Genomic DNA, 20,180 nt, shown 5'->3' on the forward strand with positions numbered 1-20,180 from the left:
TGATGAATGGGCTGTGCTTATTTTTGGTGAGGTAGGGGTACCTGTCATAAGAGACGCAAGGAGAGTGCTGACAGGTGCATAAGGAGTTCTCAATTCAACTGGAATAGTACCAGCTGTCACCGATTTTTGAAGATCACTGGAGGTTACAGAATGCTGCGTGGACAGAGTTGTACCTGTGCTCTTCTCTCCAAGTGTGTCAGAAAGAGTAGAAAATGAGGCTGCAACAGAGGTCTCTGAGGTGCCATTGGTGCTGACAGGTGTATTTGGTGTTGAGTTAGTGAACCCATTTCTAATCATAGTGGATTCTGGGACACTGGAAATGCTTGCAGATGTTGAGTTGAAGCTTCTGTGAATGATGTGAGTGGTCCTTGATTGTCCAGTGGTGACCACTGATACCGAAGGGGGGCTGGTGCTCATGGATATCGTTGGTTGAATGGTTGAACCCCAAAGAACACTTGCTGAAAAGGTATCTGCATTGCTCGTGCTGTCTGTGTCAGCTGTAAAGGATTCACTGGTATTAGCAGGGGAAGGGGTTGTTTTGTCAGTTGTTGTGTTGGCAATTTCAGTAGAAGTACTCCAAGAAATGCCTGTCACCGCAGACTTCCCTGTGGCTATGCGGTTTGTCGGGGTTGAGCTGGATAAGGTAAATGAGAGATCTGTGGTCATTTCTGGTGACGTAGGGATACCTTTTGTAGAAAATGAAAAGGGAGCGCTGACAGGTATATTAGAAGATCTTGATTCAACTGGAGTCGTACCAGCTGTCACTGATCTCTGAGATTCACTGCTGGTCACCGAATACTGCATGGATTCAGTTGTTTCAGCACTCTCATTTCCCAGAGTGTCAAAAGAGCTAGTAGATGGGGTGGAAGAAGCAGTGACCGAGGCTGAGCTGATGCTTAGAAGCGTATTTGGCACTGAGTGGGAAATCACCTGTGTAATTGTAGAGGATTTCGATCCACTGGAAATGCTTGGTGGTACTGAGTTCACGCTTTGTCTAGTAGTGACCTCTGAGACCGAAAGTGGGCCGATGCTCGTGGATGTCATTTGTTCACTTGTTGAACCCCAAAAAAGAGTTGCTGAGGATGCACTTGCTCGGCTAGTGCGATCTGAGTCTGCTGAAATGGAAGCATTAGTACTACCAGAGGGGAGTGTTGTTTTGGTGGCAATTGGATTGGATGTCCTGTCTGAAGTAGTGGTAACTATAGTCTTCTCTGTGGTTATGAAGTTTGTCGAAGCAGAGTTGGATGTGGTCGATGTTTCCAAAATGGTGGAAGAGGCTGATGGAGGGGCTGTAGTCATTTCCGGTGAGGTAGGGCCATCTGCTGTAGAAGACATGAAGGGAGTGCTGAGAGGGTTATTGAAAGACTGTGATTCAGCTGGAGTAGTACGAGATGTTACCAACTTCTGGGATTCAGTAGTGGTCCCCTGATACGGTGTGAGCCCAGTTGTACTGGTGCTCTCTTTCCCATGTGTGTCAGAAGGACTGATAGATGATGCAACAAAAAGGGTGTCTGAAGCTGAACTGAAAGTGAAAAGTGAATCTGGTATTGAGTGTGTTATCACCTGCGTTACCATAGAGGATTCTGTGACATTGGAAGTGGTGGTTGATTTTGAATTTGAACTTGTGCTAATAATGTGAGGGGTCACTGACTGTCCCCTAGTGCTCTTTGTAACAGGAGGTGGGCTACTGCTCCCAGAAATTGCTGTTCCACTGATAGAATCCAAAGGAATAGTTGCTGAGGATGAACTTGCACTGCTTGAGCTGTCTGTGGCAGCTGAAATGGAAAAACTGACAGCAGCGGTGGATGTTGTCTTGTCAGTGGTTCTGTCAGCAACTGGATTTGATATACTCGCGGAAGTGGTGGCTACTGCAGATGTCTCGGTGATTTCGAGGTTTGTCAGGGCAGAGCTGGATATGGTTGATGTTCGCAGTGTGGTGGAGGAGGCTTTTGGAAGGGCTGTGGTCATTTCTAGTGAGGTAGGGATATGTGCTGTGGAAGACCCAAATGGAGTGCTGATAGGTGTAAGAGAAGAGCTGGTTTCACCTGGAGTCATACCAGGTGTCACCAATTTCTGAGATTTGCTAGTATCCACCACATATGGTGTGGACACAGGTAGGCCAGAAGTACTTTGAGATGGTGCAATGGAAATAATGTCTGAAACCACACTGGTGGTGACAAGGGTATTTGGTGATGAGCGTGTGATTACCAGAGTAATTGGAGAAGATTCTGTTATACTGGAAGTGATTGGTGATGTTGAATTTTCACTTGTACTAGTTATGTAAGTGGTCCCTGATTGTGCCATGGTGCTCTCTGTAACAGATGTTGGGCTACTGCTCCCAGGTATCGCTGTTAGACTGGCTGATTCCAAAGGAACAGTTGCTGTGGATACACTTGCACTGGTTGAGCTAGCTGTGGAGGCTGAAATGAAAACACGGGTGATAACAGGGGTAGGTGTCATTTTTTCAGTGGTTGAGTCAGCATTTGGATTGGGTGTGCTCTCAGTAGTGGCAGTTACTGCAGATGTCTCTATGGTTATGAGGTTTGTCAGGGAGGAGCTGGATATGGTTGATGTTTGCAATGTGGTGGAGGAGGCTGTTGGAAGGGCTGTGGTCATTTCTGGTGATGTAGGGGTATGTGCTGTGGAAGACCCAAATGGAGTGCTGACAGGAGTAAGAGAAGAGGCGGTTTCACCTGGAGTCATACCACCCATCGCTGATTTCTGAGCTTTGCTAGTTGTCGCTGCATATGGTGTGGACAGAGGTGTGTCAGAAGGACTTGTAGATGGCACTTCAGAAGTGATATCTGAAACTGCACTGACGGTGACAAGGGTATCTGTTGTCCAGTTTGTGATCACTTGGGTAATTGGAAAGGATTCTGTTAAACTGGAAGTGCTTGGTGATGTTAAAATTGCACTTGTACCGGTTATGCTAGCAGGCTCTGATTGTGCCACAGTACTCTCTGTCACAGACATTGGGCTGCCCCCTCCAGATGTCATTGTTTGACTGGCTGATTCCAACGGAACAGTTGCTGAGGTTACACTTGCACTGGTTGAGCCAGCCATTGGAGCTGAAATGGAAAGACGAGTGCTATCAGGGGTAGGTGTCGTTTTCTCAGTGGTTGTGTCAGCAATTGGATTGGAGGTGCTCTCAGTAGTGGCAGTTACTGCAGATGTCTCTATGGTTATGAGGTTTGTCAGGGAGGAGCTGAATATAGTTGATCTTTGCAATGTGGTGGAGGAGGCTGTTGGAAGGGCTGTGGTCATTTCTGATGATGTACGGGTCCGTGCTGTGGAAGACCCAAATGGAGTGCTGACAGGAGTAAGAGAAGAGCTTGTTGCAACTGGAGTCATACCATCCATTACCAATTTCTGAGATTCATTAGTGGTCACCGCAAAAGGTGTGGACCCAGCTGTGTCAGAAGGACTTGCTGATGGCGCTCCAGAAATTATGTCTGAAATTGCACTGACAGTGGAAAGGGTATCTGGTGTCCAGCTTGTGACCACCTGGGTAATCGGAGAGGATTCTGTTAAACTGGAAGAAGTTGGTGATGTTGAATTTCCACTTGTACCAATTATGTGAGTCATCTCTGATTTTGCCACAGTGCTCTTTTCCACAGATGGTGGGCTGCTGCTCTCAGATGTTGTTGTTTGACTTGATGATTCCAAAGAAAGAGTTGCACTGCTTGAGCTATCTGTGGAAGCTGAAATAGAAATACGAGTGCTACCAGGGGTAGGTGTCATTTTTTCATCAGTTGTGTTGGCAACTGGATTGGACGTGCTCTCAGAAGTCATGGATACTGCAAACATCTCTGTGGTTACAAGGTTTGTCAGAGCAGAGCTGGATATGATTGATGTTTGCAATATGGTGGAATCTGTTGTGAGGGCTGTGATCATTTCTGGTGATGTAGCAGTACGTGTAGTGGAAGACCTGACCAGTGTTATAAAAGGGGGTGTTTCAGCTAGAGTCGTATCAGCAGTGACCGATTTCTGGGATTCGCTAGTGGTCACTGAATTCGGTGTTGACGCAGGTGTGTCAGCAGGGTTTGTAGATGGTGCTACAGAAGTGATGTCCAGAATTTCACTGAAGGTGACAGAGGTATCTGGTGTTGATTGTGCGATCACTGGGGTAATTGGAGAGGATTCTTTTAAACTAGAAGTGCTTGCTGATGTTGAATTTGTACCTATATCAGTTATGTGAGGGGTCCCTAATTGTGTAATAGCACTCTTTGTCACAGATGGTAGACTGCTGCTCCCAGATGTCTTTGTCTGACTGGCTGATTCCAAAGGAAGAGTTGCTGAGGATGCACTTACACTGGTTGAGCTAGCAGTGGCAGCTGAAATGGAAACACGAGTGCTAGCAGCGGTAGGTGTCGTTTTGTTACTGGTTGTGTCAACAATTGGATTGGATGTGCTCTCATAAATGGCAGGTACTGCAGTTATCTCTGTGATAGCAAGGTTTAATAGGGCAGAACTGGATATGATTGATGTTTGCGATATGGTGGAGGAGGCTGTTGGAAAAGCTGTGGTCATTTCTGGTGACATAGGGCTATGTGCTGTGGAAGACCCAAATGGAGTACTGGCAGGTGCAATAGAAGAGCGTGTTTCATCCAGAGTCATACCAGCCGTCACTGATTTCTGAGACTCGCTAGTGGTCACCAAATAAAGTGTGGAAACAGTTTTGTCAGGCCTTGTTGATGGCACTATAGAAATGATGTCTGAAATTGCACTGACAGTGACAAGGTTACCTGGTATCGTGCGTGTGATCACTGGGGTAATCAAAGAGGATTGTGTTAAACTGGAAATGCTTGGTGATATTGAATTTGCATTTGTACTAGTTGTATGAGTGGTCTCTGATTGTGCCATAGTGCCCTTTTGAAAAGATGGTGGGCTGCTGCCTTCGGATATTGTTCTTTGACTGGCTGATCCCAAAGGGACAGTTGCTGAGGATACACTTGCACTGCTTGAGCTAGCTGTGGAAGGTGAAGTGGAAACATGATTTCTACGAGGGGTTGGTGTTGTTTTTACAGCAGTTGTATCAGCATTTGGATTAGAAATTATCTGAGAAGTGTCAGTTACTGAAGATGTCTCTGTGGTTACGAGGTTTGTCATGGCAGAGCTGGATGTGCTTGATGTTTGCACTATGGTGGAAGAGGCTATTGGAAAGCCTGTGGTCATCTCTGGTGATTTAGGAGTACGTGCTGTGGAAGACCCAAATGGAGTGCTGACAAGTGTAAGAGAAGAGCTGGTTTCATTCAGAGGCATACCAGTTGTCACCGATTTCTGAGATTTGCTCATAGCCACCACATATGGTGTGGACACAGGTAGGTCAGAAGGACTTGTAGATGGCGCAGTGGAAATGATGTCCGAAATTGCACTGGCAGTGACAAGAGTATCTGGTGTTGAGTGTGTGATCACCAGGGTTATCGGAGAAGATTCTGTTATACTGGAAGTGATTGGTGATGTTGAATTTTCACTTGTACTAGTTATGTGAGTGGTCTCTGGTTGTGCCGTAGTGCTCTTTTCCACAGAGCTGCTGCTCCCAGATGTCATTTGATTGGTCGATTCCAAGGAAACAATTGCTGAGGATACACTTGCACTAGTTGAGCTCTCTGTGGAAGCTGAAATGGAAACACAAGTGCTACCAGGGGTAGGTGTCGTTTTTTCAATGGTTGTGTCAGCAATTGGATTGGAGGTGCTCTCCGAAGTGGTGGTTACTGCAGATGTCTCGGTGATTTCGAAGTTAGTCAGAACTGAGCTGGATATGTTTGAAGTTTGCAATATGGTGGAGGAGGCTGTTGGGAGGGCTGAGATCATTTCTGGTGATGTAGGGGCACGGGCAGTGGAAGAGTCAAATGGAGTGTTGCTAGGTGTAATAGAAGATTGTGTTTCAACTGTAGTCGTACCAAAAGTCACTGATTTCTGAGATTCACTAGTGGTCACCGAATATGATGTAGATGCAGGTTTGACAGAAGGACTTGTGGATGGTGCTACTGAAGTGATGTCCAGAATTGCACTGACAGTGACAAGCTTAGCCGGTGTTGAGCGTGTGATCACCGAGGTAATCAGAGAGGATTCTGTTATACCGGAAATGCTTGGTGATGTGGAATTTGCATTTGTACTAGCTATGTGAGGGGTCCCTGGTTGTGCCATGGTGCTCTTTTCTACAGATGGTGGGCTGCGGCTCTCAGATGTCATTATTTGACTGGCTGATTCCAAAGAAAGAGTTGCTGAAGATACACTTGCACTGGTTGAACTAACTGTGGGAGTTGAAATGGAAGCACGAGTGCTACCAGAGGTAATTGTCATTTTTTCAGTGATTGTGTCAGCAATCGGATTGGAAGTGCTCTCAGAAGTAACAATTACTGCAGATGCCTCTGGGGTTACAAGGTTTGTCACAGCAGAGCTGGATTGGGTTGACGTTTGCAGAATGGTGAAGGAAGCTTTTGGAAGAGCTGGGGTCATTTCCGGTGATGTAAGGGTACGGGCAGTGGAAGACTCAAATGGAGCGGTGACTGGTGTAATAGAAGAGCTTGTTTCACCTGGAGTCTTACCAGCAGTCACTGATTTTTGATATTCGCTAGTGGTCACAGAATATGATATGGATACAGGTTTGTCAGAAGGACTTGAAGATGGTACTATAGAAGTGTTATCCAGAATTGCACTGACGGTGACAGAGTTATTTGGTGTTAACTGTGTGATCACAGGGGTAATTGGAGAAGATTCTGTAATTCTGAAAGTGCTTGGTGATGTGGAATTTGAACTTGTACTAGCTATGTGAGTGGTCCCTGATTGTGCCACGGTGCCCTTTGTAACAGATGTTGGGCTACTGCTCCCAGATGTTGCCATAAGACTGGCTGATTCCAAAGGAACAGTTGCTGAGGATAACCTTGCACTGGTTGAACTAGCTGTGGCAGCTGAAATAGAAACACAGGTGCTACCAGGGGTAGGTGTCATTTTTTCAGTGGTCATGTCAGCATTTGGATTAGAGGTGCTCTCAGAAGTGGCGGTTTCTGCAGATGTCTCTGTTTCTACAAGGGTAGTCAGGGCAGGGCTGGTTATGGTTGATGTTTGCAATATGGTGGAGGAGGCTGTTGGAATGGCTGTGGTCGTTTCTGGTGCTGTAGTGTTAGGTGCTGTGGAAGGCCCAAATGGAGTGCTGATAGGTGTAATAGAAGATTGGGTTTCAACTGCAGTTTTACCATCAGTCACCAATTTCTGAGATTCGCTAGTGGTCACCAAATACAATGTGGATGCAGGTTTGTCAGAAGAACTTGTAGATGGTGCTATGGAAAGGATGTCTGAAATTTCATTGACAGTGAAAAAGGTAGCGGGTGTTGAGTGTGTGATTACTGGAATAAAAGGAGAGGATTCTGTTAAACTGGAAATACTTGGCGATGTTGAATTTGCACTTGTACTAGTTATGTGAGTGGTCCCTGATTGTGCCACAGTATTCTTTTTCATAGATGGTGGGCTGATGCTCCCATATGTCATAGTTTGACTGGCTGATTCCAAGGGAATATTTGCTGAGGATATACTTGCACTGGTTGAACTAGCTGTGGACGCTGAAATGGAAACATGGGTTCTACCAGGGGTAGGTGTGGTTTTTTCATTGGTAGTGTCAGCAGTTGGATTGGAAATGCTCTCAGAAGTGGCAGTTACTGCCGACATCTCCGTGGTTATGAGGTTAGTCAGGGAAGAGCTTGATATTGTTGATGTTTGCAGTGTGATTGAGGAGGCTGTTGGAAAGGCTGTGGTCTTTGCTGGTGATGTAGGGGTAGGTACTGAGGCAGAAATAAATGACGTGTTGATATTTGTAATAGGGAGTGTTTCAACTGGAGTCTTACCTGCTGTCAACGATTTCTGAGATTTAGTAGTGGTCACCTCATAAGGTGTGGACACAGGCATGGAGGAAGGACTCATAGATGGTGCTACTGAAGTGATGTCTGAAACTACACTGACGGTGACAAGGGTATCTGATGTTGAGGGTGTGATCACCGGGGTAATCGGAGAGGATTCTGTTGAACTGAAAGTGCTTGGTGATGTTGAATTTGCACTTGTACTAGTTCTATGAATGGTCTCTGATTGTGCCATAGTGCTCTTTGTCAAAGATGGTGGGCTGCTGATCCCAGATGTCATTGCTTGACTGCCTGATTCCAAAGGAACAGTTGCTGAAGATACACTTGCACTGGTTGAGCTAAATGTGGAAGCTGAAATGAAAATATGACTATCAGGGGTAGGTGTCGTTCTTTCTGTGGTTGTATCAGCAACTGGATTGGAAGTGCTTTCAGAAGTAGCAGATACTGCAGATGTCTCTGTGGTTATGAGGTTTGTCAGAGCAGAGCTAGATACGGTTGACATTTGCAATATGGTGGAGGAGGCTGTTGGAAGGGCTGTGGTCATTTTTGGTGACGATGTGGAAGACACAAATGAAGTACTAACAGGTGTAATAGAAGAGCTTGTTTCACCCACAGTCTCATAGATTGTCACTGATTTCTGAGATTTGCTAGTAGCGACCACATATGGTGTGGACACAGGTAGGTCAGAAGGACTTGTAGATGGCGCAGTGGAAATGATATCTGAAATTGCACTGAAAAGGGAATCTGGTGTTGCGCGAGTGATCACCAGGGTAATCGGAGAGGATTCTGTTATACTGGAAGTATTTGGAGACGTAGAATTTTCACTCGTACTAGTTATGTGAGTGGTCCCTGATTGTGCCGTAGTGCTCTTTTCCACAGATGGTGGGCTGCTGCTCCCAGATGTTGTTGCTTGACTGGCTGATTCCAAAGGAAGTGTTGTTGAGGATACACTTGCATTGGTTGAGGTAGCTGGGGGAGCTGAAATGGAAACACGAGTGCTACCAGGGGTAGGTGTAATTTTTTCAGTGGTTATGTCAGCAATTAGTTTGGAGGTGCTCTCAGAAGTGGTGGTTATTGCAGACGTCTCTGTGGTTATGAGGTTAGTCAGAGCTGAGCTGGATATGTTTGATGTTTGCAATATGTTGGAGGCTGTTGGAAGGACTATGGTCCGTTCTGGTGATGTAGGGGGACGAACTGTGGAAGGCCCAAATGGAGTGCTGATAGTTGGAAGAGAAGATCGTGCTTCACTTGGAGTTGTAGCAGCCGTCACCAATTTCTGAGAATCGCCAGTGGTCACAGAATACAATTTAGATGCAGGTTTGTCAGAAGGACTTGTAGATGGTATAGTGGAAATGATGCCTGAAATTGCACTGATGGTGACAGGGGTGTGTGGTGTTGAATGTGTGATCCCTGGGGTAATCAGAGAGGATTCTGTTATACTGGAAGTGCGTGGCAAAGTGGAATTTGCTCTTGTACTAGTTATGTGAGGGGTCCCTGATTGTGCCGTAGTGCTCTTTTCCACAGATGATGGGCTGCTGCTCCCAGATGTTGTTGCTTGACTGGCTGATTCCAAAGGAAGTGTTGTTGAGGATACACTTGCATTGGTTGAGTTAGCTGGGGGGGCTGAAATGGAAACATGAGTGCTACCAGGGTTAGGTGTAGTTTTTTCAGTGGTTGTGTCAGCAATTGGATTAGAGGTTCTCTCAGAAGTGGCGGTTTCTGCAGATGTCTCTGTTGCTATGAGGGTAGTCAGGGCAGAGCTGGATACGGTGGATGTTTGCAATATGGTGGAGGAGGCTGTTGGGATGGCTGTGGTCATTTCTGGTGATGTTGGGGGATGGACAGTGGAAGACCCAATTGGAGCACTGACTTGTGTAATAGAAGAGCTTGTTTCACCTGGAGTCTTACCAACAGTCACTGATTTTTGATATTCGCTAGTGGTTATAGAATATGATATGGATACAGGTTTGTCAGAAGGACTTGTAGATGATACGACAGAAGTGGTGTCCAGAATTGCATTGATGGCAACAGAGTTATCTGGTGTTGAGTGTGTGATCATTGAGGTGATCAGAGAGGATTCTATTATACTGAAAGTGCTTGGTGATGTGGAATTTGAACTTGTACTAGCTATGTGAGCAGTTTCTGATTGTACTGTAGTGCTCTTTTCCACAGAGGGTGGGCTGCTGCTCCCAAATATCGCTGTTTGACTGGCTGATTCCAAAGGAAGAGTTGCTGAGGATACAGTTGCACTGGTTGAGCTAAATGTGGCAGCTGAAACGGAAACACGGGTGCTACCAGGGGTAGGTGTCATTTTTTTAGTGGTTGTGTCAGGAACTAGATTGGAAGTGCTCTCAGCAGTGGTGGATACTGGAGACATCTCTGTGGTTATGAGGTTTGTCAGTTCAGAGCTGGATATCGTTGATGTTTGCAATATGGTGGAGGAGGCTGTTGGAATGGCTGTGATCATTTCGAGTGATGTAGGGGTACGTGATGTGGAAGAACCAAATGGAGTGCTGGTAGAGGTAATAGAAGATCGTGTTTCATCCTCAGTTGTACCAGTCATCACCGATTTCTGAGATTCGCTAGTGGCAACCACATACGGTGTGGACACAAGTACATCAGAGGGACTAGTAGATGGGGTTACAGAAGTGACGTCCAGAATTGCACTGACAGTGACAAGGGTATCTGGTGTCGACCCTGTGATCGCCGGGGTAATCTGAGAAGATTCTGTTAAACTGGAAGTGCTTGGTGATGTTGAATTTGTACCTTTATCAGTTATGTGAGTGGTCCTTGACTGTACCATAGTGCTCTTCATCACAGATGATGGGTGGCCGCTTCCAGATGTCATCATTTGATTGGTTGATTCCAAAGGAACAGTTTCTGAAGATACACTTGCACTCGTTGAGCTAGCTTTGGAAGCTGAAATGGCAACATGAGTGCTACTGGGGTTAGGTGTCATTTTTTCAGTGGTTGTGTCAGCAACTGGATTGGCAGTGCTCTCAGAAGTGGTGGATATTGCAGATGTCTCTGTGGTCACGAGGGCAGAGCTGGATATGGTTGATGTTTGCAATGTGGTGGAAGAGGATGTTGGAATGGTTGTGGTTACTTCTGGTGATGTAAGGATATGGGCAGTGGAAGACCCAAATGGAGTGCCTTTAGCTGTCATAGAAAATTGTGTTTCAACTGGAGTCATACCAGCCGTCCCCGATTTCTGTGATTTACTAGTGGCCACCGTGTGTTTTGTGGACACAGATAGGTCAGAAAGACTTGTATATGGCACTACAGAAGTGATATCCAGAATTGCACTGACTGTGACAAAGGTATCTGGTATCAACCCTGTGATCACCGGGGTAACTGGAGAGGAATCTGTTAAACTGGAAGTGCTTGGTGATGTTGAATTTGCACTTGTACGAGTTATGTGAGTGGTCCCTGATTGTGCCATAGTGCTCTTCATCACAGATGATGGATGGCTGCTCCCAGATGTCATTTGATTGGCTGATTCCAAAGGAACAGTTTCTGAAGATACACTTGCACTCGTTGAGCTAGCTTTGGAAGCTGAAATGGCAACATGAGTGCTACTGGGAGTAGGTGCCATTTTTTCAATGGTTGTGTCAGCAACTGGATTGGAAGTGCTCTCAGAAATGGTAGATAATGCAGATGTCTCCGTGGTTATGACGTTTGTCAGCTCAGAGCTGAATATGGTTGATGTCTGCAATGTGGTGGAGGAGGCTGTTTGAAGGGCTGTGGTCACTTCTGGTGAGGTAGCAACACGTGCTGTGGAAGACCTAAATGGAGTGCTGCTAGGTGTAATAATAGAGCTTGTTTCACCGAGAATCTTACCAGTAGTCACCAATTTTTGAGATTCGCTAGTGCCAATTATGTGAGTCATCGCTGAATGTGCCACGGTGCTCTTTTCCACAGATGGTGGGCTGCTGCTCTCAGAAGTTGTTGTTTGACTCTCTGATTCCAAAGAAAGAGTTGCAGTGGTTGAGCTATCTGTGGAAGCTGAAATAGAAACACTAGTGCTAGCAGGGGTAGCTGTCGTTTTTTCAACAGTTGTGTTAGCAACCGGATAGGAAGTGCTCTCAGAAGTCAAGGATACTGCAGACATCTCTGTGGTTACGTGGGTAGTCAGGGCAGAGCTGGATATGATTGATGTGTGCAATGTGGTGGAGAAGGATTTCGGAATGGTTGTGGCCAGGTCTGGTGATTTAGGGGTACAGGCAGTGGAAGACCCAAATGGAGGGCTGCTAGATGTCATTGCAGATTGTATTTTAACTGGAGTCCTTTCAGCCATCCCCAATTTCTGTGATTTGCTAGTGGCCACCACATATGGTGTGGACACAGGTAGATCAGAAGGACTTGTGGATGGCACTACAGAAGTGACATCTGAAATTGCACTTCTGGTGACACGGGTATCTGGTATTGAGTGTGTAATCACATGGATGTCCGGAGAGGATTCTGTTAAACTGGAAGTACTTGATGATGTTGAATTTGCACTTTTAACATTTATGTGACTGGTCCCTGATTGTGCCATAGTGCTCCTTGTCACAGACAGTGGACTGCTGCTCCCAGATGTCATAGTTTGACTGGCTGATTCTAATGGAACACTTGCTGAGGATACATTTGCACTGGTTGAGCTAGCTGTGGCAGCTGAAATGGAAACATGAGTCCTACCAGGCATTTTTTCAGTGGTTTTATCAGCAATTGGATTGGAGGTGCTCTCCAAAGTGGTGGTTACTGCAGATGTCTCTGTGGTTATGAGGTTTGTCAGTGAGGAGCTGGATATGGTTGATGTTTGCAGTATGGTGGAGGAGGCTGTTGGAAGAGCTGTGGTCATTTCTGGTGATGTAGGGGTATGTGCTGTAGAAGACCCAGATGGAGTGCTGTCAGGTGTAATAGAAGAGCGTGTTTCAAGTGGATTCGTACTATCCCCCACTGATATCTGAGGTTCAGTAGTGGTCGCCCAATTTTGTGTGGACTCAGATGTGACAGAAGGACTTGTAGATGGCCCTATAGGGGCTATGTCTGAAGCTGCACTTACAGTGAGCAGAGCATTTGGTGTGGAGTGTGTTATCATCTGGGTAGTCGGAGGGGATTCTTTTCTGCTGGAATTGCTTGAGGATGTAGGATTTGTAATTGTATGACTTACTTGAGTGCTCCCTGGTTGTCCCTGAGTGCTGTTTTTCTCAGGAGTTTGGCTGCTGCTCTCAGATGTCATTGCTTGCCTGAGTGAATACAAAGGAACAGTTGTCAAGGATGCCCTCACACTCCGTGAGTTGTGTGTGGTAGGTGAAATTCTTACACTAGTGTCACCAGGGGCGGGTGTTTTGTTAGTAGTTGTGTAATAACTTGTTGTCCATACACTTTCTGATGTGGTGATTACTGAGGATCTTTCTGGTGTTTTGAGGGTTGTCATCCTAGCACTCAGTAGGGTTGATGCTTCCAGTGGGTTGGTGTTAACCAATGAAGGGGCTGAGGAAGGTTCTCGTGAGGTAGGAGAGCCTGTTGTGGAAGAAAAGGCTAGTGTGTTGGTAGATGTACTGGGAGATGATTTACTGGGAGACCCTAATTCATCCACAATAGTTTCAGCTATAGCCGATTTTTCAGAACCATTGGAGGTCACAGAATGTAATGTGGAATCAGTTATACTAGTACTCGCAGTTCCACTTGAGAGAGGTGGATTAATTGATGAAGCTGCAGAATTTGCCTCTGAGGGCACACTCGTGACAGAAGATGCACTTTGTTTTGACGGCGTGGTTCCTGAATTAATTGCAGAGGATTCTGTCGGACTGAATGTGCTTGCTGATGTTAAGATTGCACTTGTGCTACTGCTGTGCACATTTGCTGATTGCTCAGTCATGCTCTCTGTTCTTGAAGTTGATTCATCTGTTCTCAAAGTCACTGTAGACCCTGTCCCAGTGCTGACAGAGCCTGATGAAGAAAAAAAATCGCTTAAATATGGTACTATACATCCTCCTCAGCTAAATGAACAACTTACTGATGAAATCTCTACAAGAAAGTGCTCAATTTTCAAGTTGCGGTTTTGAATGCATTTTGAGTTTGCTCTTCAATTTTTTTTCCTTTTCCTCCTCAATCTTTTCTTTCCTCCAATCTCTCATTTCCCATTTTTCCTTTTCCTAGACCCATCTGTTTTCTTCTATTTTTCTTCCTACTTAGTTGTGTATTTCTTTAGACTCTTCTGTTAAACACACCCAAAAAGAAACCCACAAAATCATACACTGACCCATACACAGAGGTTAAAACATCAACTGTGTGATACACCAGACTCCATAGACTAGCTCCATCATCCTTGCTCATACAAGTAGCAAGGTTCTTTAACTCTTCTTATAACTGGGCTTGAATTGTTGGGTCTGGTTTGAAAAAGCCATATTGGTGCCCTGCAATAACCAAGGTGCTCAGACTTCAAACAGGCAAAGGATGTAATTATTGAGAGAGCACCAATCTAGGAGCCAGAGGACTCAGGTTTGAGTCTAAGCTGTGCCATTTACCTGCTGAGTGACTATGGGCAAGTCAACTTAATCTGTTTCCTCATCTTCAAAATGGGGATAATACCTGCCTTTCCTATTTACCTCACAGGGTTGTTGTGAGTAATAAAATAATTATTGTGAGAGCCTTTTGGGGAAAAGAAGTGCTACAGAAAACCAAGGTATTACTATATTATTATCAAGAATTATTGTGGCCCAGTGGAAGAGCACAGGACTGGGAGTCAGAGGACCTGGGTTCTAATCCTGGCTCTTCCACTCATCTTCTATGTGACCTTGGGCAAATCATTCAACTTTTCTATGCTTCACCTCCCTCATCTGTGAAATGGGGATTCGATACCTGTGCTAAGAGACCTGCCTGAGAACACTGAGATCTCTCTGAGCGACCTCAAACCGGCATGGAGTATCGATCGTCACCCGAGACTGAGACCTGCCCAAGGACACTGAGATCTCTCCTCCGAGCAGCCAGAGCATGGGCCTGGAAGTCAGAAGGATCTGGGTTCTAATCCCAGCTCCACCACTTGTCTGCTGTGTGACCTTGGGCAAGTCACTTCACTTCTCTGAGCCTCGGTTATATATCTGTAAAATGGGAATTAAGAGTGTAAGTCCCATGTGGGACAGAGATTGTGTCCAACCCTGATTAATTTATATCCACCCCAGTGCTTAGAACAGTGCTGGGCACATAGTAAGCACTTGATAAGTACCATTATTATTATTAGGTGTGATTGTCTGACACCCAGGTGACAAGGACCAGGATTTTTACATATCAACAGCTGTCTGCCCTTACATGAACCCAGTCTCAGGTTTACTCCTAAGCAGCAGCAGCATGGTGTAGTGGATAGAGCAGGGTCTTGGGAGTCAGAAGATTATGTGTATTCATTCATTCATTCATTCAATAGTATTTATTGAGCGCTTACTATGTGCAGAGCACTGTACTAAGCGCTTGGGATGAACAAGTCAGCAACAGATAGAGACAGTCCCTGCCATTTGACGGGCTTACAGTCTAATCGGGGGAGACGGACAGACAAGAACAATGGCAATAAATAGAGTCAAGGGGAAGAACATCTCGTAAAAACAATGGCAACTAAATAGAATCAAGGCGATGTACAATTCATTAACAAAATAAATAGGGTAATGAAAATATATACAGTTGAGCAGACGAGTACAGTGCTGTGGGGATGGGAAGGGAGAGGTGGAGGAGCAGAGGGAAAAGGGGAAAAAGAGGGTTTAGCTGCGGAGAGGTAAAGGGGGGGGTGGCAGAGGGAGTAGAGGGAGAAGAGGAGCTCAGTCTGGGAAGGCCTCTTGGAGGAGGTGAGTTTTAAGTAGGGTTTTGAAGAGGGAAAGAGAATCAGTTTGGCGGAGGTGAGGAGGGAGGGCGTTCCAGGACCGCGGGAGGACGTGGCCCAGGGGTCGACGGCGGGATAGGCGAGACCGAGGGACGGTGAGGAGGTGGGCGGCAGAGGAGCGGAGCGTGTACTAATGCTGACTGTGCCACTTGTCTGCTATGTGACCTTGGGCAAGTCACTTCACTTCTCTGGGCCTCAGTTACCTTATCTGTAAAATGGGGACTGAGAATGTGAGCCCCATGTGGGACAGGGACTGTGTCCGACATGATAAACTTATATCTACTCCAGTGCTTAGTACAGTACCTGGCACATAGTAAGTGCTTAACAAATACCACAATTATTATCATTTCTAAAACACTCACCTCTTCACTCTCAAGGACCCCATGACCTGTACACAGTTCAATGATTTACTCAGGAAACCATCAGATGAAGCAGTTATTGCTGTTGATAACCTCAACAACAACCCTTAAAATTATCTGACCTCAACGTGATCCCTTAATCCCCACCCTCCAATCAGCCCATCCCTATCCTCCCTTCCCAGCACCCTTCTCCTTCCCCTCCCCAGCTCACTCCCCATCCCCATCTCTATCATTCTGTTCCAGCACCGCCGTTCATCACCCTCCCCCTGTGCAGGCCCCCATTAGCTCACTACCATCCAAGCTCACCCCACCCCTCCTGATGTCCCCTCCCCTGCTACCCCCTCCACAGCTTCAGCCAAGTGTGGCCTGTGGAACCCCCACTCCATCATGGGGAAGCTTCCCTTCACCCTTGACCTGTTCCTGATCCAATCACTGCTCCACTTTGCCATCACTGAAAATTGGCTGGCTACAAATGACAAGATCTCCCCTGCTGCACTCTCCAGAGGGGGCCTCATCTTCTCCCACACCCCCAAACTCAATAAGAACGGAGGAGGTGTTGACTTCCTTCTCATGCCCCAATGTCGCTTTTGCACCATTCCACCTCCCCCACCCCTCTCTTTCCCTTACTTTGAAGCCTATATCATCCACCTCTACTTCCCACTCCAGATACTAATCACGGTCATCTACCGTCCTCCCCCAAGCCCCACCTCCAACTTTTTGAATCATTTTGATCCTTTCTCACATTCCTTCTCTCTTTCCCCATCTTTACATTGGTCCTTGGGGATCTCAGTGTTCACATAGATGTATCTGATGACGCTGCCCACTCTCTTTCGCTCCTCAACTCCACTGACCTCTTGCTCCCACCCAGCTCACCCACTCACCAACTTGGACACACAATCAATCTCATCACCTCCAGTCACTATAAAGTCTCTGAAATCCCTCTATCTGAACACAACCTCTTCACCAAACTTCTCTCCCACAAACACACCTACCCCTGGCAAATCTGTCCTTTTCTCCCATAGAGACCTCCGATATATCTCAAGACATCATACCTCATTTAGCCTCCATGCCCAAACTTCCTTCCCTTGATAACCAAACTGACGCCCTCAACAACAATGTCTCTACTGTACTCAACTGACTCACTCCCCTATCCCTTCGTCAATCTTCTATCACTAACCCACAGCCCTGGATCACCTCCACCTTCCTTTGTTCCTGTGCACAAGCTGCAGAGCGCTACTGGGGGAAATCCAGATATCAGAACCGACCTTGTCCACCTCAAGTTCATCATTGTGTGCTTTAACTCTGCCCAGCAAAATTATTTCTCCATCCTTACTGACACTCATTCCCATAGTCCTCACCAAGTGTTGCAGACATCTCACTGCAACATTAGGACATCTAACTCCATCCTCAAACCCTCTTCCCCCCGCCTCCCCCATCTCTTTCACATTATGACCTGGCCACCTACTTAACTGAGAAAATTGAAAGCATCAGGTATGATCTCCACATCACCTATATGTAAATATCTTTAATTTATGAATTTATTCACTTATTTATATTAATGTCTGTCTCCCCCTCTAGACTGTGAGCTCGTTGTGGACAGGAATGTGTCTGTTGTTATACTGTTCTCTCCCAAGTACTTAGTATAGTGCTTTGCACACAGTAAGTGCTCAATAAATATGATTGAATGAATTGGCTTTAAAGCACTCCATCACCTTGCCCCCTCCTACCTCACCTCACTTCTCTCCTACAACCCAGCCCACATTCTTCGCTCCTCTAGTGCTAACCTTCTCACTGTGCCCCTATCTCATCTGTCTCGCCTCTGACCCCTAGCTCATGTCCTGACTCCGGCCTGGAATGGCCTCCCTCCTCAAATCCTACAATTACTCTCCCCCACTTCAAAGCTTTATTGAAGGCACATCTCCAAGAGGCCTTCCCAGACTATGCCCCGCTTTTCCTCATCTCCCGCTCCCTCTACATTGCCCTGACTTGCTCCCTTTGCTCTTCCTTACCCCCCCCAACTGAGGTTCACCTTGGCCTCGTAGATCTAGCACTGGGAAGAAGAAAGTTTGGGTTCTCCTTCCATATCAGGATGGGCACTCTGAAATGTTTAAGAGGAATTCTCAAATATGGTTGCTTCCTGTTTGTGGTTTTCTCTGAGCACCCCTGCCTGTTGTGAATAAAGGTTTTGTTGAAAGCCCCAGGAATGAAGGTGAGATTTCTGTCAAACAACTTGGCCTTTGATTTGGGGAACAACAACAATAATAATAATATCTAAGTGCTTACTATAGGTCAAGTACTATTCTAAGCAATAGGATAGATACAAGTTAATCAGTTTGAACACAGTCCCTGTCCCACCTGGGGCTCACGGTCTAAGTAGGAGGAAGAAGAGGTATTGAATCCTCATTTTGCAGTTGAGAAAACTGAGGCACAGAGAAGTTAAGTGACTTGGCCAAAGTCACACAGCAGGAAAGTGGCAGAGCTGGGTTTAAAACCCAGATCCTCTAACTCCCTGGTCTGGACTCTTTCCACTAAGCCACGCTGCTTCCAATCCTGAAACCATGAGTCTGTGGATAGACTCACTGCAGATGGGAAGTCTGCAGATGAGAAGCAACGTGGCCTAATGGAGAAAGCATGGGCCTGGGAGACGGAGGACTTTCCCCCCACCCCACCCCCCAATCCTGGCACCACTATTTGCCTAGGTGACCTTAGTCAAGTCACTCAACTTCTCTGTGCTTCATTCATTCATTCAATAGCATTTATTGAGCTCTTACTATGTGCAGAGCACTGTACTAAGCACTTGGAATGTACAATTCGGCAACAGATAGAGACAGTCCTTGCCCAATGACGGGCTCACTGTCTAAATGGGTGAGACAGACAGCAAAGCAAAACAGAACAAAAACAAGACAACATCATCAGGATAACTTCAAGATCTTCGACTGCAAAATGGGGATTCAATACCTATTCTCCCTCCTGCTTAGACTTTGAGCCCCATGTGGGACAGGGACTCTATCCAACCTGATTAATATGGGTCTCTCCCAGTGCTTAGAACATAGTAAGCACTTAAATAGCATTTCAAAACACTCACTGCTGACCCTGAGGTCTAATATGATGAGTGACTTTCTGGCCCGGGAATGTCCAATGGGGGTGGGCTTTGCTAAAACCAGCTGGAAGGGATGGGAGAAACTGGGGTTTACCCCTCCTTTTACTGCATAAGTACCTCTTTTTGCCTGTGTTGCTTGAGATTCTAGTGACAAATGTCTGAAGGGATTCAGAGAAAGGGCGGGGTTCCCGAGTGGGTCAACAGGAACCAGTCCTGATACATACCTGGGTATTCAGAGACCCTGACAAATGGCAGGGTAGACAACACTACTTCCAATAGAGGGTGGGGTCAGCCTTTTCATACTTTCAGAATAACAAGCCTCTGCCTTTCACCCTCAGGAATGAAAGTTCATTGCCAGGCCACCGTCCCCCTCCTCCCCTCCCACCACCTGGCAATACCTGGGATTGAAGGGGTTCTTCATTTCCAGTCTCCAGGTCATTCCTATAAATGATTTGTATTAATGTCTGTCTCCTCCTTTAGGCCCCTTTCAGGATCGCACTTGGAGAGTTTCCAGTACTCTATCAGTCCCGACTATGGGAGGGAGAGACAAGCAGAGGCCTACCCATTCCATTCCTAGCTTGGGCAGTGGCTAGCGAGTGGAAGGCAATCTGCTACAAGTCAAAACTCATCTGTGCTGGGCAGCAGCAGCATGGGAGAGAGTCAAGGGTGGAGACTCAAGTTGACTGCATGGAAGGAGGTAATGGTAAACCACTTCTGTATTTTTATCAAGAAAACTCTATGGACCCACTGCCAGAGCAATTGCAGGTGGAGGTGGGGCATTCTGGGAGAGATGTGTCCATGGCGTCACTATGGGTCAGAAATGACTCGACGGCATAAGACAAGACCTACTCTAAACTGTAAGCTCGTTGTAGGTAGGGTACATGTCTACCAACTCTGTTGTATTGTACTCTCCCAAGTGTTCAGTACAGTGCTCTGCACACAGTAAGCGCATGATAATTTATTGATTGATGGGGTGGCCACTTGACTTGGGTGGAGAAGGAAGGGACAGGGAG

At 46.3% G+C, this 20,180-nt stretch overlaps 1 protein-coding gene and 1 non-coding gene across 2 annotated transcripts in view; one reads left to right on the forward strand and one right to left on the reverse strand.

The window, feature by feature from the left end:
• LOC103166476 (mucin-16-like) overlaps positions 1–13,472 on the reverse strand; it is a 52,084-nt gene extending 38,612 nt beyond the window's left edge. Inside the window, exons 1-6 of the mRNA XM_029052369.2 lie at positions 13,456–13,472; positions 12,901–13,399; positions 12,598–12,742; positions 10,963–11,015; positions 10,009–10,114; positions 687–9,050 (exon numbers count right to left, since the gene is read on the reverse strand). Of these exons, the coding sequence (XP_028908202.2) occupies positions 687–9,050; positions 10,009–10,114; positions 10,963–11,015; positions 12,598–12,742; positions 12,901–13,399; positions 13,456–13,472 (9,184 nt within the window). The remainder of the gene's footprint in view (positions 1–686; positions 9,051–10,008; positions 10,115–10,962; positions 11,016–12,597; positions 12,743–12,900; positions 13,400–13,455) is intronic.
• Positions 13,473–19,648: 6,176 nt separating this feature from the next.
• LOC114807518 lies at positions 19,649–19,786 on the forward strand. Its single transcript, XR_003755578.1, has one exon. It is a non-coding gene; the product is annotated as a small nucleolar RNA SNORA7 (small nucleolar RNA).
• Positions 19,787–20,180: the final 394 nt, after the last annotated feature.

The sequence above is a fragment of the Ornithorhynchus anatinus genome, chromosome X2 (genome assembly GCF_004115215.2).
Source record: "Ornithorhynchus anatinus isolate Pmale09 chromosome X2, mOrnAna1.pri.v4, whole genome shotgun sequence".
NCBI lineage: Eukaryota > Metazoa > Chordata > Mammalia > Monotremata > Ornithorhynchidae > Ornithorhynchus > Ornithorhynchus anatinus.